Source organism: Salvelinus fontinalis, chromosome 9 (assembly GCF_029448725.1).
Source record: "Salvelinus fontinalis isolate EN_2023a chromosome 9, ASM2944872v1, whole genome shotgun sequence".
In the NCBI taxonomy this organism is placed as follows: domain Eukaryota; kingdom Metazoa; phylum Chordata; class Actinopteri; order Salmoniformes; family Salmonidae; genus Salvelinus; species Salvelinus fontinalis.
The window spans coordinates 7,586,455-7,609,282 of record NC_074673.1 but is presented as its reverse complement, the minus strand read 5'-3'; the positions used below and the strand labels follow the sequence as shown (position 1 = coordinate 7,609,282).

Here is a 22,828-nt window from a genome sequence, read left to right as displayed (position 1 = left end):
TGTTGGCCTTCTGGTCTGCCTATGGTTCCTGAGAGAGGTCGTGTTCATTAGGGCACACCGTAGCAAAAATATTTAAAAAAAAACGTTGTTTCAGATAGTACCTGTTAATCTTTTTCTGACTGTTCCCCCCCCCCCCCCCCCCCCCCCATGTTGTGCCTAAATGAACACACCCGAGGTGTCTTTGGAAGACCACTGTTATGGTCTCGTTACCTTGACGTCTTTGTAGAGGTGGACGGGCTCGTAGTCGATATTGTGCTTCATGAAGTAGTCGTTAACAGAGCACAGAAGGTTCATCTCTGGGAGGGAAAAGATGTCCATGAATTGTTTCATTGTGTGGCCATGGGAACTCTGGAGGAGGACAGATATGAAAGATCAGATAGGAGAAGACATTCATAAAGTGAGGTGTTACTAGGCTACGCAATATCATGTCTGCCAAAAACTGGAAGATAACACGAGGCCGTGTCTATCTGCCATCAGAAGTAGATGGAGTAGCGAACTATCTAGTGCATGTGAGGTTTGGGTCTGTGTTCTTAGATTACCCATGGTTGGGCTCTACAGGGTAGAAACCTAATACTACAGTATCATGTGTCTGACTGTAAGGGGTGAAACCTGATAATGACTGGGGGGGGTGACTTGGCAATGCAGAGTGGCCTTGCTGCTAAATGGAACGGGGTCAGTTTATGACGGTCACTGAAACAGATCTGTATATAGTGACTGTGGAAGGGTGGAGGAGATAATATGGGCCCTACCTTGCCATAGAAGTCACTCATATTCTCCAGAGGGACATGGCAGCCATTATACATGGCAATCACCTCCTTGTCTGGTACCGGGTGAAGACCCCTACAGGGGACAAGAGAACACACACGTTTGGACCAATCTCTTTTTTCTAAACCAGGAAATACTGCTAACCATTAACATTAACTGCATATCAGGCCTGTAAAGTAAAACACTGTAAATCTACAGTATAGTTACACAGATAAACATGACAGTATAGTTACACAGATAAACATGACAGTATAGTTACACAGAGGATTACCATTGCTTAAAGGTCCAATACAGCCGTTTTAATCTCAATATCAAATAATTTCTAGCTAACTGTTTGTTTTCAATAAAAAATATTTTTAAAAAAACAAAAATTGCTTCTTAGCAAAGAGCTATTTCTCAAGCAAGAATTTAGCTAGGACTGTCTTGGAGTGGTCTGAGTGGGGAGTGGAAAAATATCTGTTAAAACTAGCTGTTATTGGCAGAGAGGTTTGGAATTCTTTCTTATTGGTCTAACTAGGCAGGTCCAAAACTCCATCCCACCAAAACAGGCTGAAAAATCAAAGTCTTTTCAAACAGATTTTACACTACAAGAGCATGATCATAACTTTCACAATTGCATAGTATTAGTCCAACCTCATATTGTGGAAATATATATATACAACACAGGAAAATCACGTGTTTGACTGCACTAGGCCTTTAATCAATGTATTCATAGTAATAGCTAGACTGCATATACCTGTATACGGTTCCCAGCTGTATGTAGTGAAAGGCATCGATCTTCATCAGTAAAGCCTTTTGGACATCATAGTGCAGTCCTCTGACAACAAAGTTAGGTATGTACTCGTACTCTCGCAAGCCCTCTGGGTACTAAGGCAACAGAGAATGAGATGTTATCACTAAAGCTTGGAGAGGAACAGAAACAAGCATCTATGTTTATCACCATTTATTGGAGATGGACGTGTAAAACTGTCTTGGAGATGGACGTGTAAAACTGTCTTGGAGATGGACGTGTAAAACTGTCTTGGAGATGGACGTGTAAAACTGTCTTGGAGATGGACGTGTAAAACTGTCTTGGAGATGGACGTGTAAAACTGTCTTGGAGATGGACATGTAAAACTGTCTTGGAGATGGACGTGTAAAACTGTCTAAACTTAAGACACGGTTTTATAACGCTCAGTCAAATATTCTTTCTTTGAACATAGGCTTTGCAGAAAGTCCACTTACACCAATTCTCATGGGAAGATCTTGAAAAGGCTGAATATAAAAAAAACACTACTTTAACTCATTTTTCTCCAATGATTTTCTCACCACTATTAGAAGATAAATGTGTCAACTTTAACAGGGTGACACTGGCAGTATAAATGGAATCTCTCTCTATTTGGAAAAATATGGCAAGTGTTGAATCAAATGGGGGGGGGGGGGGGGTTGTGAAGGTTACAAACAAAGACATGGCCTGTGCTTTGTCAAGTCCAACAGAATGACATAATATAACAGTTTCCAGTTAATATGATTTGATTAATATGCATCTGGAGCAGAATGGTCTTTCATGTGACAGTGAGTGCAGTCTTATGCCAGTGCTAGTTAGGCCTGCCAACGACCAAAGCATTTGGTTATACTGCACAAACAGACCCGGGGCCGTATGCACAAAGCATCGTAGAAAAGGTCATAGGAATCACGTTGAAACATGTTTCAGGAGAACAACAACAAAAACTCTCATAGTAGGTTTTAAGATGGCACAGCTCAGACAAAACTGAGCCAGGAGTCAAATCAACTCATAGAAAGTTCTCTCTCTCATCTGGTAATCACGACAGTTTGAGGTACCGCAAAGGAAAGAGAGATGATGACGTTGATTGACATTGTTGCAAATTACAGGGAATACTAATCGCGATGAGACATTGTCAAGTTGTGAACTCTATAGAAGTCTTCAGACCACCACAGTGAATGTGACTGTTGCATCAAATGTTGCAATGTTTAAACAATATAATTTCCACCTATTGTGCTCCAAAGGGATAACTTGAAATAACATGATATAGGTTCATTAAATTATCAAAAGAAGAAAAAAATTATTATTATTAGCCTAGTAGTTATTAATTATTTAGGCATATCACGTGAAATGGGCCTTGTGAAATCATTTTCAAAAGCATTCATTGTGGCATTCAATGGCAAATTGGCATGCCAATGACCATAGGAGCTGTTTGTGCCAACGTGACAACTCCTATGATTGTTGTGCTGTCAGAACATAGGAGTTTTGAGTGACAACGACCATAGAAGTTGGCTATATTTGTTTATGCCTTCTTGCCAACTCCTATTGGCAAAACACGACAAACAGATGTGGGAAACCAGACTGGAAAAACAGACTCTGGTCCCAGATCAGTTTTGTGCCGTCTTGCCAACTTCCTGTGGTCATTGTAATGCCAAACCTGCCCCCCCGACGAGGAATTGGCAATACAACACAAACTTGGTATAAGATTTTCCATCTAAAACGGACACATGAGCACCAACATGTGAAGTTTATAGGAGCATGTCAAATGAAAGATAAGAGTCTATATTTTTGAGAAATTAATTCAAATATAATTATTTATATAATTTTCCGTCCCAAAAATTCGCAGTAAGCAAAGGCTCAGATCATTTCTAATGTCTCTCCCTCGTGTAGGGAGGATAATGAAAGTTCACAAAAGTAACAAGAAAAGGTAGACCTAGTAAATAGTTAGTGTGTTTACTGATATCAAGTTTGTTTATTAATTATTATGTGATTAAAACTCATAATTATTTTACCAAATTGGTAGCGGATTCACCAAGAAAAAAATCTGAATTACTGTAATTGAATTGGCTACAATGGGATATCATAGTTGGACACAAATCAGTTGGATCACCTGCTACTGTCCTCCCTTCCACTGGCTGTTATGTTCATCTCATTACTGTTTTTTTTCTCTTTCTGTCATCTGGTGGTCAAAGCAAGACATTTACAAATGATTTAGCACTGGTCTGACACAAAGCTAGAATCACTATGTATACGGATGATTCCACACTGTACATGTCAGCACCCAAAGTCAGTGAGCTCACTAATAATCTAAATAAGGAGTTACGGTCAGTATCCTAATGGGTGATTCATAATAAACTGGTCTTAAATACATCTTCAACTAAAAGCATTGTATTGGGTTCAGAACATTCTCTAAGACGTAAACCTCAACAGGAGTTGTGTATAAATGGTGTGACCATTCAGCCAGTTGAGGAAGATGAACTCCTAAGTATATCATCGGATGGTCAATTATCATGGTCAAGACATACTGACAAAGTTGTTGTGAAGATGGGGAGGAGTATGTCTGTTTTAAAAAGATGTTGTGGTTTTTTTTTTACACAAAAATCAACTGTACTAGTTATTCAGGTTCTGGTCTTGTCCCAGTTTAATTACTGTCTGGTAATATGGTCAAGTGCAGCAAAGAAAGACTTAGCAAAGCTGCAGCTGGCTCAAAACAGAGCAGCACGCCTTGTCCTTAACTGCAATTTCTTAAACATATTTAACCTTTATTTAACTAGGCAAGTCAGTTAAGAACAAATTCGTATTTACAATGATGGCCTACCGGGGAACAGTGGGTTAACTGCCTTGTTCAGGTGCAGAACGACAGATATTTACCTTGTCAGCTCGGAGATTCGATCTAGCAACCTTTCGGATACTGGCCCAACGCTCTAACCACTAGGCTACCTGCCGCCCCTCTACTCTAACCACTAGGTTACCTGCCGCCCCTCCACTCTAACCACTAGGTTACCTGCCGCCCCTCCACTCTAACCACTAGGTTACCTGCCGCCCCTCCACTCTAACCACTAGGTTACCTGCCGCCCCTCCACTCTAACCACTAGGTTACCTGCCGCCCCTCCACTCTAACTACTAGGTTACCTGCCGCCCCACAGAGAACTAACATCAACAACATGCCAGTCTTTCCTGGTTGAGGGTTGACAAGAGATTAACTGCTTCTCTTCTAGTTTTTATGAGAAATATTACTGTGATGACAATTCCAGATTGTCTTCATAAATCAAATACCATTCAGCTCAGACACCCATACATACCCCACAAGACATGCCACCAGGGGTCTCTTCAGACACCCCATCCATACCCCGCAAGACATGCCACCAGGGGTCTCTTCAGACACCCATCCATATCCCACAAGACATGCCACCAGGGGTCTCTTCAGACACCCCCATCCATACCCCACACGACATGCCACCAGGGGTCTTTTCAGACACCCATCCATACCCCACAAGACATGCCACCAGGGGTCTCTTCAAGTCCAAAACTAATTCACAGCAACTATACAGAGCCATGATCACATGGAACTCCCTTCCATCTCCTATTACTCAAGCAAACAAAACTACCTAAAAAAAAGTTAAGATTAAACAGCATCTCGTGGAATGGCGGGGACTGTGAGGGACACACACAAACAAACGTACACACAGACACACATTTTTTTTGTTGCATTATTTGTATTATGCATTTGTTTGTTTGTATATCGTTGTATTTCACATTTGTGTGACTGTCCTTGTCTATCAGTGTTCCAGTGTTTTGTTACTTGTCATGTTTTGTGGTTTTTGTGGAACCCCAGGAAGAGTAGCTGCTGCCTATGCAAAAAGTTATTTATTTTACATTTTTTATTTAACCTTAATTTAATCAAGGGCAAGTCAGTTAAGAACAAATTCTTCTTTACAATGACGGCCTACACCGGCCAAACCTGGACGACGCTGGGCCAATTGTGCGCCGCCCTATGGGACTCCCAAACATGGCCGGTTGCTATGGGGATCCGAATAAACCAATAAATACTGTATTTATTGAGAGAATGCCAAGAGTGTGCAAAGCTGTCATCAAGGCAAAGGGTGGCTACTTTGAAGAATCTAAAATCTAAAATTTGTTTAACACTTTTTTGGTTACTACATGATTCCATGTGTTATTTCATAGTTTTGATGTCTTCACTATTATTCTACAATGTAGAAAATAGTAAAAATAAAGAAAAACCCTTGAATGAGTAGGTTTGTCCAAACTTTTGACTGGTAATGTATATATATTTTTTTTTTACACTGTTTGGACAGGCGACCTAAAAAACTGCTTAGGCGGCTCGCCCAAGGATTACAATGGCAGACAAATCACTGGAATGGTTAACAGTGCCCTGCCAGAGAATCTCAGGCTGCATCCTGGCTCGTAGGGAGATAAAATATCTGAGATATAGGATGGCGACTGTACTGTGATGTCCAAACTTGTGAAACAGAGATGTCTATGATTGTTTCAGATTTTGTCAGGTCCGGAACAACCAAATGTCGACTTGTTTGGGGGCGGAGCTCATTAAAATAATAGCCAGTGTGTAGAATGACACCCAAATATGCAAAATAAGGATATTGCATATTTCTACCTTTGTGTACCTATTTAGGATAAATCACCATGAAGAGAATGATATTCATAATAATGCAGGTCAGGGATTCATCATGTAATTCTGTTACCATAATGCCATAACCGGATGTAAATCCACTTCACCTGCTGTAATTCAATCGAGTACAGGCTTAACTGAATGAACAAAGACGGAATGCAAGATGTAATTTTATTAAATAATCTGCCAAATTGCCTCGTCTCAGAGGGAAGATCCTAGGAGCCAGATGATGTGATGGCAGATAGCCCCTATGCGGTACTGCTGGCATCAGAACAACCGTGTTGGGGTGAAGGAGTTCTAATGACGGGCATTAAGGATATTATAGCTGGTGGTGGTAGGGAGGTGGATGTAGGGATATTATAGCTGGTGGTGGTAGGGAGGTGGATGTAGGGATATTATAGCTGGTGGTGGTAGGGAGGTGGATGTAGGGATATTATAGCTGGTGGTGGTAGGGAGGTGGATGTAGGGATATTATAGCTGGTGGTGGTAGGGAGGTGGATGTAGGGATATTATAGCTGGTGGTGGTAGGGAGGTGGATGTAGGGATATTATAGCTGGTGGTGGTAGGGAGGTGGATGTAGGGATATTATAGCTGGTGGTGGTAGGGAGGTGGATGTAGGGATATTATAGCTGGTGGTGGTAGGGAGGTGGATGTAGGGATATTATAGCTGGTGGTGGTAGGGAGGTGGATGTAGGGATATTATAGCTGGTGGTAGTAGAGAGGTGGATGTAGGGATATTATAGCTGGTGGTGGTAGGGATATTATAGCTGGTGGTGGTAGGGAAGTGGATGTAGGGATATTATAGCTGGTGGTGGTAGAGAGGTGGATGTAGGGATATTATAGCTGCTGGTGGTAGGGATATTATAGCTGGTGGTGGTAGGGAGGTGGATGTAGGGATATTATAGCTGGTGATGGTAGGGAGGTGGATGTAGGGATATTATAGCTGGTGGTGGTAGGGAGGTGGATGTAGGGATATTATAGCTGGTGGTGGTAGGGAGGTGGATGTAGGGATATTATAGCTGGTGGTGGTAGGAATGTGGATGTAGGGATATTATAGCTGGTGGTGGTAGGGAGGTGGATGTAGGGATATTATAGCTGGTGGTGGTAGGGAAGTGGATGTAGGGATATTATAGCTGGTGGTGGTAGGGAGGTGGATGTAGGGATATTATAGCTGGTGGTGGTAGGGATATTATAGCTGGTGGTGGTAGGGAAGTGGATGTAGGGATATTATAGCTGGTGGTGGTAGGGAAGTGGATGTAGGGATATTATAGCTGGTGGTGGTAGGGAAGTGGATGTAGGGATATTATAGCTGGTGGTGGTAGGGAGGTGGATGTAGGGATATTATAGCTGGTGGTGGTAGGGAGGTGGATGTAGGGATATTATAGCTGGTGGTGGTAGGGAGGTGGATGTAGGGATATTATAGCTGGTGGTGGTAGGGAAGTGGATGTAGGGATATTATAGCTGGTGGTGGTAGGGAGGTGGATGTAGGGATATTATAGCTGGTGGTGGTAGGGAGGTGGATGTAGGGATATTATAGCTGGTGGTGGTAGGCAGGTGGATGTAGGGATATTATAGCTGGTGGTGGTAGAGAGGTGGATGTAGGGATATTATAGCTGGTGGTGGTAGGCAGGTGGATGTAGGGATATTATAGCTGGTGGTGGTAGGGAAGTGGATGTAGGGATATTATAGCTGGTGGTGGTAGGGAGGTGGATGTAGGGATATTATAGCTGGTGGTGGTAGGGATATTATAGCTGGTGGATGTAGGGATATTATAGCTGGTGGTGGTAGGGAGGTGGATGTAGGGATATTATAGCTGGTGGTGGTAGGGAGGTGGATGTAGGGATATTATAGCTGGTGGTGGTAGGGAGGTGGATGTAGGGATATTATAGCTGGTGGTGGTAGGGAGGTGGATGTAGGGATATTATAGCTGGTGGTGGTAGGGAGGTGGATGTAGGGATATTATAGCTGGTGGTGGTAGGGATATTATAGCTGGTGGATGTAGGGATATTATAGCTGGTGGTGGTAGGGAGGTGGATGTAGGGATATTATAGCTGGTGGAGGTAGGGAGGTGGATGTAGGGATATTATAGCTGGTGGTGGTAGGGAGGTGGATGTAGGGATATTATAGCTGGTGGTGGTAGGGAGGTGGGTGTAGGGATATTATAGCTGGTGGTGGTAGGGAGGTGGATGTAGGGATATTATAGCTGGTGGTGGTAGGGAGGTGGATGTAGGGATATTATAGCTGGTGGTGGTAGGGAGGTGGATGTAGGGATATTATAGCTGGTGGTGGTAGGGAGGTGGATGTAGGGATATTATAGCTGGTGGTGGTAGGGAGGTGGATGTAGGGATATTATAGCTGGTGGTGGTAGGGAGGTGGATGTAGGGATATTATAGCTGGTGGATGTAGGGATATTATAGCTGGTGGTGGTAGGGAGGTGGATGTAGGGATATTATAGCTGGTGGTGGTAGGGAGGTGGATGTAGGGATATTATAGCTGGTGGTGGTAGGGAGGTGGATGTAGGGATATTATAGCTGGTGGTGGTAGGGAGGTGGATGTAGGGATATTATAGCTGGTGGTGGTAGGGAGGTGGATGTAGGGATATTATAGCTGGTGGTGGTAGGGAGGTGGATGTAGGGATATTATAGCTGGTGGTGGTAGGGAGGTGGATGTAGGGATATTATAGCTGGTGGTGGTAGGGAGGTGGATGTAGGGATATTATAGCTGGTGGTGGTAGGGAGGTGGATGTAGGGATATTATAGCTGGTGGTGGTAGGGAGGTGGATGTAGGGATATTATAGCTGGTGGTGGTAGGGAGGTGGATGTAGGGATATTATAGCTGGTGGTGGTAGGGAGGTGGATGTAGGGATATTATAGCTGGTGGTGGTAGGGAGGTGGATGTAGGGATATTATAGCTGGTGGTGGATGTAGGGATATTATAGCTGGTGGAGGTAGGGAGGTGGATGTAGGGATATTATAGCTGGTGGTGGTAGGGAGGTGGATGTAGGGATATTATAGCTGGTGGTGGATGTAGGGATATTATAGCTGGTGGTGGTAGGGAGGTGGATGTAGGGATATTATAGCTGGTGGTGGTAGGGAGGTGGATGTAGGGATATTATAGCTGGTGGTGGTAGGGAGGTGGATGTAGGGATATTATAGCTGGTGGTGGTAGGGAGGTGGATGTAGGGATATTATAGCTGGTGGTGGTAGGGAGGTGGATGTAGGGATATTATAGCTGGTGGTGGTAGGGAGGTGGATGTAGGGATATTATAGCTGGTGGTGGATGTAGGGATATTATAGCTGGTGGAGGTAGGGAGGTGGATGTAGGGATATTATAGCTGGTGGTGGTAGGGAGGTGGATGTAGGGATATTATAGCTGGTGGTGGATGTAGGGATATTATAGCTGGTGGTGGTAGGGAGGTGGATGTAGGGATATTATAGCTGGTGGTGGTAGGGAGGTGGATGTAGGGATATTATAGCTGGTGGTGGTAGGGAGGTGGATGTAGGGATATTATAGCTGGTGGTGGATGTAGGGATATTATAGCTGGTGGTGGTAGGGAGGTGGATGTAGGGATATTATAGCTGGTGGTGGTAGGGAGGTGGATGTAGGGATATTATAGCTGGTGGTGGTAGGGAGGTGGATGTAGGGATATTATAGCTGGTGGTGGTAGGGAGGTGGATGTAGGGATATTATAGCTGGTGGTGGTAGGGAGGTGGATGTAGGGATATTATAGCTGGTGGTGGTAGGGAGGTGGATGTAGGGATATTATAGCTGGTGGTGGTAGGGAGGTGGATGTAGGGATATTATAGCTGGTGGTGGTAGGGAGGTGGATGTGGGGATATTATAGCTGGTGGTGGTAGGGAGGTGGATGTAGGGATATTATATCTGGTGGTGGATGTAGGGATATTATAGCTGGTGGTGGTAGGGAGGTGGATGTAGGGATATTATAGCTGGTGGTGGTAGGGAGGTGGATGTAGGGATATTATAGCTGGTGGTGGTAGGGATATTATAGCTGGTGGATGTAGGGATATTATAGCTGGTGGTGGTAGGGAGGTGGATGTAGGGATATTATAGCTGGTGGTGGTAGGGAGGTGGATGTAGGGGATATTATAGCTGGTGGTGGTAGGGAGGTGGATGTAGGGATATTATAGCTGGTGGTGGTAGGGAGGTGGATGTAGGGATATTATAGCTGGTGGATGTAGGGATATTATAGCTGGTGGATGTAGGGATATTATAGCTGGTGGATGTAGGGATATTATAGCTGGTGGATGTAGGGATATTATAGCTGGTGGTGGTAGGGAGGTGGATGTAGGGATATTATAGCTGGTGGTGGTAGGGAGGTGGATGTAGGGATATTATAGCTGGTGGTGGTAGGGAGGTGGATGTAGGGATATTATAGCTGGTGGTGGTAGGGAGGTGGATGTAGGGATATTATAGCTGGTGGTGGTAGGGAGGTGGATGTAGGGATATTATAGCTGGTGGTGGTAGGGAAGTGGATGTAGGGATATTATAGCTGGTGGTGGTAGGGAGGTGGATGTAGGGATATTATAGCTGGTGGTGGTAGGGAGGTGGATGTAGGGATATTATAGCTGGTGGATGTAGGGATATTATAGCTGGTGGTGGTAGGGAGGTGGATGTAGGGATATTATAGCTGGTGGTGATAGGGAGGTGGATGTAGGGATATTATAGCTGGTGGTGGTAGGGATATTATAGCTGGTGGTGGTAGGGAGGTGGATGTAGGGATATTATAGCTGGTGGTGGTAGGGAGGTGGATGTAGGGATATTATAGCTGGTGGTGATAGGGAGGTGGATGTAGGGATATTATAGCTGGTGGTGGTAGGCAGGTGGATGTAGGGATATTATAGCTGGTGGTGGTAGAGAGGTGGATGTAGGGATATTATAGCTGGTGGTGGTAGGCAGGTGGATGTAGGGATATTATAGCTGGTGGTGGTAGGGAAGTGGATGTAGGGATATTATAGCTGGTGGTGGTAGGGAGGTGGATGTAGGGATATTATAGCTGGTGGTGGTAGGGATATTATAGCTGGTGGATGTAGGGATATTATAGCTGGTGGTGGTAGGGAGGTGGATGTAGGGATATTATAGCTGGTGGTGGTAGGGAGGTGGATGTAGGGATATTATAGCTGGTGGTGGTAGGGAGGTGGATGTAGGGATATTATAGCTGGTGGTGGTAGGGAGGTGGATGTAGGGATATTATAGCTGGTGGTGGTAGGGAGGTGGATGTAGGGATATTATAGCTGGTGGTGGTAGGGATATTATAGCTGGTGGATGTAGGGATATTATAGCTGGTGGTGGTAGGGAGGTGGATGTAGGGATATTATAGCTGGTGGAGGTAGGGAGGTGGATGTAGGGATATTATAGCTGGTGGTGGTAGGGAGGTGGATGTAGGGATATTATAGCTGGTGGTGGTAGGGAGGTGGATGTAGGGATATTATAGCTGGTGGTGGTAGGGAGGTGGATGTAGGGATATTATAGCTGGTGGTGGTAGGGAGGTGGATGTAGGGATATTATAGCTGGTGGTGGTAGGGAGGTGGATGTAGGGATATTATAGCTGGTGGTGGTAGGGAGGTGGATGTAGGGATATTATAGCTGGTGGTGGTAGGGAGGTGGATGTAGGGATATTATAGCTGGTGGTGGTAGGGAGGTGGATGTAGGGATATTATAGCTGGTGGTGGTAGGGAGGTGGATGTAGGGATATTATAGCTGGTGGTGGTAGGGATATTATAGCTGGTGGTGGTAGGGAGGTGGATGTAGGGATATTATAGCTGGTGGTGGTAGGGAGGTGGATGTAGGGATATTATAGCTGGTGGTGGTAGGGAGGTGGATGTAGGGATATTATAGCTGGTGGTGGTAGGGAGGTGGATGTAGGGATATTATAGCTGGTGGTGGTAGGGAGGTGGATGTAGGGATATTATAGCTGGTGGTGGTAGGGAGGTGGATGTAGGGATATTATAGCTGGTGGTGGTAGGGAGGTGGATGTAGGGATATTATAGCTGGTGGTGGTAGGGAGGTGGATGTAGGGATATTATAGCTGGTGGTGGTAGGGAGGTGGATGTAGGGATATTATAGCTGGTGGTGGTAGGGAGGTGGATGTAGGGATATTATAGCTGGTGGTGGTAGGGAGGTGGATGTAGGGATATTATAGCTGGTGGTGGTAGGGAGGTGGATGTAGGGATATTATAGCTGGTGGTGGTAGGGAGGTGGATGTAGGGATATTATAGCTGGTGGTGGTAAGGAGGTGGATGTAGGGATATTATAGCTGGTGGTGGATGTAGGGATATTATAGCTGGTGGAGGTAGGGAGGTGGATGTAGGGATATTATAGCTGGTGGTGGTAGGGAGGTGGATGTAGGGATATTATAGCTGGTGGTGGATGTAGGGATATTATAGCTGGTGGTGGTAGGGAGGTGGATGTAGGGATATTATAGCTGGTGGTGGTAGGGAGGTGGATGTAGGGATATTATAGCTGGTGGTGGATGTAGGGATATTATAGCTGGTGGTGGTAGGGAGGTGGATGTAGGGATATTATAGCTGGTGGTGGTAGGGAGGTGGATGTAGGGATATTATAGCTGGTGGTGGTAGGGAGGTGGATGTAGGGATATTATAGCTGGTGGTGGTAGGGAGGTGGATGTAGGGATATTATAGCTGGTGGTGGTAGGGAGGTGGATGTAGGGATATTATAGCTGGTGGTGGTAGGGAGGTGGATGTAGGGATATTATAGCTGGTGGTGGTAGGGAGGTGGATGTAGGGATATTATAGCTGGTGGTGGTAGGGAGGTGGATGTGGGGATATTATAGCTGGTGGTGGTAGGGAGGTGGATGTAGGGATATTATAGCTGGTGGTGGATGTAGGGATATTATAGCTGGTGGTGGTAGGGAGGTGGATGTAGGGATATTATAGCTGGTGGTGGTAGGGAGGTGGATGTAGGGATATTATAGCTGGTGGTGGTAGGGATATTATAGCTGGTGGATGTAGGGATATTATAGCTGGTGGTGGTAGGGAGGTGGATGTAGGGATATTATAGCTGGTGGTGGTAGGGAGGTGGATGTAGGGATATTATAGCTGGTGGTGGTAGGGAGGTGGATGTAGGGATATTATAGCTGGTGGTGGTAGGGAGGTGGATGTAGGGATATTATAGCTGGTGGATGTAGGGATATTATAGCTGGTGGATGTAGGGATATTATAGCTGGTGGATGTAGGGATATTATAGCTGGTGGATGTAGGGATATTATAGCTGGTGGTGGTAGGGAGGTGGATGTAGGGATATTATAGCTGGTGGTGGTAGGGAGGTGGATGTAGGGATATTATAGCTGGTGGTGGTAGGGAGGTGGATGTAGGGATATTATAGCTGGTGGTGGTAGGGAGGTGGATGTAGGGATATTATAGCTGGTGGTGGTAGGGAGGTGGATGTAGGGATATTATAGCTGGTGGTGGTAGGGAGGTGGATGTAGGGATATTATAGCTGGTGGTGGTAGGGAGGTGGATGTAGGGATATTATAGCTGGTGGTGGTAGGGAGGTGGATGTAGGGATATTATAGCTGGTGGATGTAGGGATATTATAGCTGGTGGTGGTAGGGAGGTGGATGTAGGGATATTATAGCTGGTGGTGGTAGGGAGGTGGATGTAGGGATATTATAGCTGGTGGTGGTAGGGATATTATAGCTGGTGGTGGTAGGGAGGTGGATGTAGGGATATTATAGCTGGTGGTGGTAGGGAGGTGGATGTAGGGATATTATAGCTGGTGGTGGTAGGGAGGTGGATGTAGGGATATTATAGCTGGTGGTGGTAGGGAGGTGGATGTAGGGATATTATAGCTGGTGGTGGTAGGGAGGTGGATGTAGGGATATTATAGCTGGTGGTGGTAGGGAGGTGGATGTAGGGATATTATAGCTGGTGGTGGTAGGGAGGTGGATGTAGGGATATTATAGCTGGTGGTGGTAGGGAGGTGGATGTAGGGATATTATAGCTGGTGGTGGTAGGGAGGTGGATGTAGGGATATTATAGCTGGTGGTGGTAGGGAGGTGGATGTAGGGATATTATAGCTGGTGGTGGTAGGGAGGTGGATGTAGGGATATTATAGCTGGTGGTGGTAGGGAGGTGGATGTAGGGATATTATAGCTGGTGGTGGTAGGGAGGTGGATGTAGGGATATTATAGCTGGTGGTGGTAGGGATTAGGGGTGGATGTAGGGATATTATAGCTGGTGGTGGTAGGGAGGTGGATGTAGGGATATTATAGCTGGTGGTGGTAGGGAGGTGGATGTAGGGATATTATAGCTGGTGGTGGTAGGGAGGTGGATGTAGGGATATTATAGCTGGTGGTGGTAGGGAGGTGGATGTAGGGATATTATAGCTGGTGGTGGTAGGGAGGTGGATGTAGGGATATTATAGCTGGTGGTGGTAGGGAGGTGGATGTAGGGATATTATAGCTGGTGGTGGTAGGGAGGTGGATGTAGGGATATTATAGCTGGTGGTGGTAGGGAGGTGGATGTAGGGATATTATAGCTGGTGGTGGTAGGGAGGTGGATGTAGGGATATTATAGCTGGTGGTGGTAGGGAGGTGGATGTAGGGATATTATAGCTGGTGGTGGTAGGGAGGTGGATGTAGGGATATTATAGCTGGTGGTGGTAGGGAGGTGGATGTAGGGATATTATAGCTGGTGGATGTAGGGATATTATAGCGGTAGGTGGATGTAGGGATATTATAGCTGGTGGTGTAGGGAGGTGGATGTAGGGTATTTAGCTGGTGGTGTAGGGATATTATAGCTGGTGGTGGTAGGGAGGTGGATGTAGGGATATTATAGCTGGTGGTGGTAGGGAGGTGGATGTAGGGATATTATAGCTGGTGGTGGTAGGGAGGTGGATGTAGGGATATTATAGCTGGTGGTGGTAGGGAGGTGGATGTAGGGATATTATAGCTGGTGGTGGTAGGGAGGTGGATGTAGGGATATTATAGCTGGTGGTGGTAGGGAGGTGGATGTAGGGATATTATAGCTGGTGGTGGTAGGGAGGTGGATGTAGGGATATTATAGCTGGTGGTGGTAGGGAGGTGGATGTAGGGATATTATAGCTGGTGGTGGTAGGGAGGTGGATGTAGGGATATTATAGCTGGTGGTGGTAGGGAGGTGGATGTAGGGATATTATAGCTGGTGGTGGTAGGGAGGTGGATGTAGGGATATTATAGCTGGTGGTGGTAGGGAGGTGGATGTAGGGATATTATAGCTGGTGGTGGTAGGGAGGTGGATGTAGGGATATTATAGCTGGTGGTGGATGTAGGGATATTATAGCTGGTGGTGGATGTAGGGATATTATAGCTGGTGGTGGTAGGGAGGTGGATGTAGGGATATTATAGCTGGTGGTGGTAGGGAGGTGGATGTAGGGATATTATAGCTGGTGGTGGTAGGGAGGTGGATGTAGGGATATTATAGCTGGTGGTGGTAGGGAGGTGGATGTAGGGATATTATAGCTGGTGGTGGTAGGGAGGTGGATGTAGGGATATTATAGCTGGTGGTGGTAGGGAGGTGGATGTAGGGATATTATAGCTGGTGGTGGTAGGGAGGTGGATGTAGGGATATTATAGCTGGTGGTGGTAGGGAGGTGGATGTAGGGATATTATAGCTGGTGGTGGTAGGGATATTATAGCTGGTGGTGGTAGGGAGGTGGATGTAGGGATATTATAGCTGGTGGTGGTAGGGAGGTGGATGTAGGGATATTATAGCTGGTGGTGGTAGGGAGGTGGATGTAGGGATATTATAGCTGGTGGTGGTAGGGATATTATAGCTGTGTGGTAGGGAAGTGGATGTAGGGATATTATAGCTGGTGGTGGTAGGGAGGTGGATGTAGGGATATTATAGCTGGTGGTGGTAGGGAGGTGGATGTAGGGATATTATAGCTGGTGGTGGTAGGGAGGTGGATGTAGGGATATTATAGCTGGTGGTGGTAGGGAGGTGGATGTAGGGATATTATAGCTGGTGGTGGTAGGGAGGTGGATGTAGGGATATTATAGCTGGTGGTGGTAGGGAGGTGGATGTAGGGATATTATAGCTGGTGGTGGTAGGGAGGTGGATGTAGGGATATTATAGCTGGTGGTGGTAGGGAGGTGGATGTAGGGATATTATAGCTGGTGGTGGTAGGGAGGTGGATGTAGGGATATTATAGCTGGTGGTGGTAGGGAGGTGGATGTAGGGATATTATAGCTGGTGGTGGTAGGGAGGTGGATGTAGGGATATTATAGCTGGTGGTGGTAGGGATAGGTGGATGTAGGGATATTATAGCTGGTGGTGGTAGGGAGGTGGATGTAGGGATATTATAGCTGGTGGTGGTAGGGAGGTGGATGTAGGGATATTATAGCTGGTGGTGGTAGGGAGGTGGATGTAGGGATATTATAGCTGGTGGTGGTAGGGAGGTGGATGTAGGGATATTATAGCTGGTGGTGGTAGGGAGGTGGATGTAGGGATATTATAGCTGGTGGTGGTAGGGAGGTGGATGTAGGGATATTATAGCTGGTGGTGGTAGGGAGGTGGATGTAGGGATATTATAGCTGGTGGGATGGTAGGGATATATAGCTGGTGGTGGATGTAGGGATATTATAGCTGGTGGTGGTAGGGAGGTGGATGTAGGGATATTATAGCTGGTGGTGGTAGGGAGGTGGATGTAGGGATATTATAGCTGGTGGTGGATGTAGGGATATTATAGCTGGTGGTGGATGTAGGGATATTATAGCTGGTGGTGGTAGGGAGGTGGATGTAGGGATATTATAGCTGGTGGTGGTAGGGAGGTGGATGTAGGGATATTATAGCTGGTGGTGGTAGGGAGGTGGATGTAGGGATATTATAGCTGGTGGTGGTAGGGAGGTGGATGTAGGGATATTATAGCTGGTGGTGGTAGGGAGGTGGATGTAGGGATATTATAGCTGGTGGTGGTAGGGAGGTGGATGTAGGGATATTATAGCTGGTGGTGGTAGGGAGGTGGATGTAGGGATATTATAGCTGGTGGTGGTAGGAGGTGGATGTAGGGATATTATAGCTGGTGGTGGTAGGGATATTATAGCTGGTGGTGGTAGGGAGGTGGATGTAGGGATATTATAGCTGGTGGTGGTAGGGAGGTGGATGTAGGGACTACATCACCTCCCTACCACCACCAGCTATAATATCCCTACATCCACCTCCCTACCACCACCAGCTATAATATCCCTACCACCACCAGCTATAATATCCCTACATCCACCTCCTACCACCACCAGCTATAATATCCCTACATCCACCTCCCTACCACCACCAGCTATAATATCCCTACATCCACCTCCCTACCACCACCAGCTATAATATCCCTACATCCACCTCCCTACCACCACCAGCTATAATATCCCTACATCCACCTCCCTACCACCACCAGCTATAATATCCCTACATCCACCTCCCTACCACCACCAGCTATAATATCCCTACATCCACCTCCCTACCACCACCAGCTATAATATCCCTACATCCACCTCCCTACCACCACCAGCTATAATATCCCTACATCCACACCAGCTATAATATCCCTACATCCACCACCAGCTATAATATCCCTACATCCACCTCCCTACCACCACCAGCTATAATATCCCTACATCCACCTCCCTACCACCACCAGCTATAATATCCCTACATCCACCACCAGCTATAATCCCTACTCACCAGCTATAATATCCCTACATCCACCTCCCTACCACCACCAGCTATAATATCCCTACATCCACCTCCCTACCACCACCAGCTATAATATCCCTACATCCACCTCCCTACCACCACCAGCTATAATATCCCTACATCCACCTCCCTACCACCACCAGCTATAATATCCCTACATCCACCTCCCTACCACCACCAGCTATAATATCCCTACATCCACCTCCCTACCACCACCAGCTATAATATCCCTACATCCACCTCCCTACCACCACCAGCTATAATATCCCTACATCCACCTATCCCTACCACCACCAGCTATAATATCCCTACATCCACCTCCCTACCACCACCAGCTATAATATCCCTACATCCACCTCCCTACCACCACCAGCTATAATATCCCTACATCCACCTCCCTACCACCACCAGCTATAATATCCCTACATCCACCTCCCTACCACCACCAGCTATAATATCCCTACATCCACCTCCCTACCACCACCAGCTATAATATCCCTACATCCACCTCCCTACCACCACCAGCTATAATATCCCTACATCCACCTCCCTACCACCACCAGCTATAATATCCCTACATCCACCTCCCTACCACCACCAGCTATAATATCCCTACATCCACCTCCCTACCACCACCAGCTATAATATCCCTACATCCACCTCCCTACCACCACCAGCTATAATATCCCTACATCCACCTCCCTACCACCACCAGCTATAATATCCCTACATCCACTCCCTACCACCACAGCTATAATATCCCTACCACCACCAGCTATAATATCCCTACATCCACCTCCCTACCACCACCAGCTATAATATCCCTACATCCACCTCCCTACCACCACCAGCTATAATATCCCTACATCCACTCCCTACCACCACCAGCTATAATATCCCTACCACCACCAGCTATAATATCCCTACATCCACCTCCCTACCACCACCAGCTATAATATCCCTACATCCACCTCCCTACCACCACCAGCTATAATATCCCTACATCCACCTCCCTACCACCACCAGCTATAATATCCCTACATCCACCTCCCTACCACCACCAGCTATAATATCCCTACATCCACCTCCCTACCACCACCAGCTATAATATCCCTACATCCACCTCCCTACCACCACCAGCTATAATATCCCTACATCCACCTCCCTACCACCACCAGCTATAATATCCCTACATCCACCTCCCTACCACCACCAGCTATAATATCCCTACATCCACCTCCCTACCACCACCAGCTATAATATCCCTACATCCACCTCCCTACCACCACCAGCTATAATATCCCTACATCCACCTCCCTACCACCACCAGCTATAATATCCCTACATCCACCTCCCTACCACCACCAGCTATAATATCCCTACATCCACCTCCCTACCACCACCAGCTATAATATCCCTACATCCACCTCCCTACCACCACCAGCTATAATATCCCTACATCCACCTCCCTACCACCACCAGCTATAATATCCCTACATCCACCTCCCTACCACCACCAGCTATAATATCCCTACATCCACCTCCCTACCACCACCAGCTATAATATCCCTACATCCACCTCCCTACCACCACCAGCTATAATATCCCTACATCCACCTCCCTACCACCACCAGCTATAATATCCCTACATCCACCTCCCTACCACCACCAGCTATAATATCCCTACATCCACCTCCCTACCACCACCAGCTATAATATCCCTACATCCACCTCCCTACCACCACCAGCTATAATATCCCTACATCCACCAGCTATAATATCCCTACATCCACCTCCCTACCACCACCAGCTATAATATCCCTACATCCACCTCCCTACCACCACCAGCTATAATATCCCTACATCCACCTCCCTACCACCACCAGCTATAATATCCCTACATCCACCTCCCTACCACCACCAGCTATAATATCCCTACATCCACCTCCCTACCACCACCAGCTATAATATCCCTACATCCACCTCCCTACCACCACCAGCTATAATATCCCTACATCCACCTCCCTACCACCACCAGCTATAATATCCCTACATCCACCTCCCTACCACCACCAGCTATAATATCCCTACATCCACCTCCCTACCACCACCAGCTATAATATCCCTACATCCACCTCCCTACCACCACCAGCTATAATATCCCTACATCCACCTCCCTACCACCACCAGCTATAATATCCCTACATCCACCTCCCTACCACCACCAGCTATAATATCCCTACATCCACCACCAGCTATAATATCCCTACATCCACCAGCTATAATATCCCTACATCCACCTCCCTACCACCACCAGCTATAATATCCCTACATCCACCTCCCTACCACCACCAGCTATAATATCCCTACATCCACCTCCCTACCACCACCAGCTATAATATCCCTACATCCACCTCCCTACCACCACCAGCTATAATATCCCTACATCCACCTCCCTACCACCACCAGCTATAATATCCCTACATCCACCTCCCTACCACCACCAGCTATAATATCCCTACATCCACCTCCCTACCACCACCAGCTATAATATCCCTACATCCACCTCCCTACCACCACCAGCTATAATATCCCTACATCCACCTCCCTACCACCACCAGCTATAATATCCCTACATCCACCTCCCTACCACCACCAGCTATAATATCCCTACATCCACCTCCCTACCACCACCAGCTATAATATCCCTACATCCACCTCCCTACCACCACCAGCTATAATATCCCTACATCCACCTCCCTACCACCACCAGCTATAATATCCCTACCACCACCAGCTATAATATCCCTACATCCACCTCCCTACCACCACCAGCTATAATATCCCTACATCCACCTCCCTACCACCACCAGCTATAATATCCCTACATCCACCAGCTATAATATCCCTACATCCACCTCCCTACCACCACCAGCTATAATATCCCTACATCCACCTCCCTACCACCACCAGCTATAATATCCCTACATCCACCTCCCTACCACCACCAGCTATAATATCCCTACATCCACCTCCCTACCACCACCAGCTATAATATCCCTACATCCACCTCCCTACCACCACCAGCTATAATATCCCTACATCCACCTCCCTACCACCACCAGCTATAATATCCCTACATCCACCTCCCTACCACCACCAGCTATAATATCCCTACATCCACCTCCCTACCACCACCAGCTATAATATCCCTACATCCACCAGCTATAATATCCCTACATCCACCAGCTATAATATCCCTACATCCACCAGCTATAATATCCCTACATCCACCAGCTATAATATCCCTACATCCACCTCCCTACCACCACCAGCTATAATATCCCTACATCCACCTCCCTACCACCACCAGCTATAATATCCCTACATCCACCTCCCTACCACCACCAGCTATAATATCCCTACATCCACCTCCCTACCACCACCAGCTATAATATCCCTACATCCACCAGCTATAATATCCCTACCACCACCAGCTATAATATCCCTACATCCACCTCCCTACCACCACCAGCTATAATATCCCTACATCCACCTCCCTACCACCACCAGCTATAATATCCCTACATCCACCACCAGCTATAATATCCCTACATCCACCTCCCTACCACCACCAGCTATAATATCCCTACATCCACCTCCCTACCACCACCAGCTATAATATCCCTACATCCACCTCCCTACCACCACCAGCTATAATATCCCTACATCCACCTCCCTACCACCACCAGCTATAATATCCCTACATCCACCTCCCTACCACCACCAGCTATAATATCCCTACATCCACCTCCCTACCACCACCAGCTATAATATCCCTACATCCACCTCCCTACCACCACCAGCTATAATATCCCTACATCCACCTCCCTACCACCACCAGCTATAATATCCCTACATCCACCTCCCTACCACCACCAGCTATAATATCCCTACATCCACCACCAGCTATAATATCCCTACATCCACCTCCCTACCACCACCAGCTATAATATCCCTACATCCACCTCCCTACCACCACCAGCTATAATATCCCTACATCCACCACCAGCTATAATATCCCTACATCCACCTCCCTACCACCACCAGCTATAATATCCCTACATCCACCTCCCTACCTCCACCAGCTATAATATCCCTACATCCACCACCAGCTATAATATCCCTACATCCACCTCCTTACCACCACCAGCTATAATATCCCTACATCCACCTCCCTACCACCACCAGCTATAATATCCCTACATCCACCTCCCTACCACCACCAGCTATAATATCCCTACATCCACCTCCCTACCACCACCAGCTATAATATCCCTACATCCACCTCCCTACCACCACCAGCTATAATATCCCTACATCCACCTCCCTACCACCACCAGCTATAATATCCCTACATCCACCTCCCTACCACCACCAGCTATAATATCCCTACATCCACCTCCCTACCACCACCAGCTATAATATCCCTACATCCACCTCCCTACCACCACCAGCTATAATATCCCTACATCCACCTCCCTACCACCACCAGCTATAATATCCCTACATCCACCTCCCTACCACCACCAGCTATAATATCCCTACATCCACCTCCCTACCACCACCAGCTATAATATCCCTACATCCACCTCCCTACCACCACCAGCTATAATATCCCTACATCCACCTCCCTACCACCACCAGCTATAATATCCCTACCACCACCAGCTATAATATCCCTACATCCACCTCCCTACCACCACCAGCTATAATATCCCTACATCCACCTCCCTACCACCACCAGCTATAATATCCCTACATCCACCTCCCTACCACCACCAGCTATAATATCCCTACATCCACCTCCCTACCACCACCAGCTATAATATCCCTACATCCACCTCCCTACCACCACCAGCTATAATATCCCTACATCCACCTCCC

The 22,828-nt window shown here is 46.8% G+C and overlaps 1 protein-coding gene across 1 annotated transcript in view; it reads right to left on the bottom strand.

The window, feature by feature from the left end:
• The window catches only part of LOC129861985 (5'-nucleotidase domain-containing protein 3-like), a 114,658-nt gene that overhangs the window by 22,118 nt on the left and 69,712 nt on the right, over nucleotides 1–22,828 (bottom strand). The window contains exons 3-5 of the mRNA XM_055933237.1: nucleotides 1,502–1,632; nucleotides 750–840; nucleotides 211–348 (exon numbers count right to left, since the gene is read on the bottom strand). Coding sequence (XP_055789212.1) covers nucleotides 211–348; nucleotides 750–840; nucleotides 1,502–1,632 — 360 coding nt within the window. The remainder of the gene's footprint in view (nucleotides 1–210; nucleotides 349–749; nucleotides 841–1,501; nucleotides 1,633–22,828) is intronic.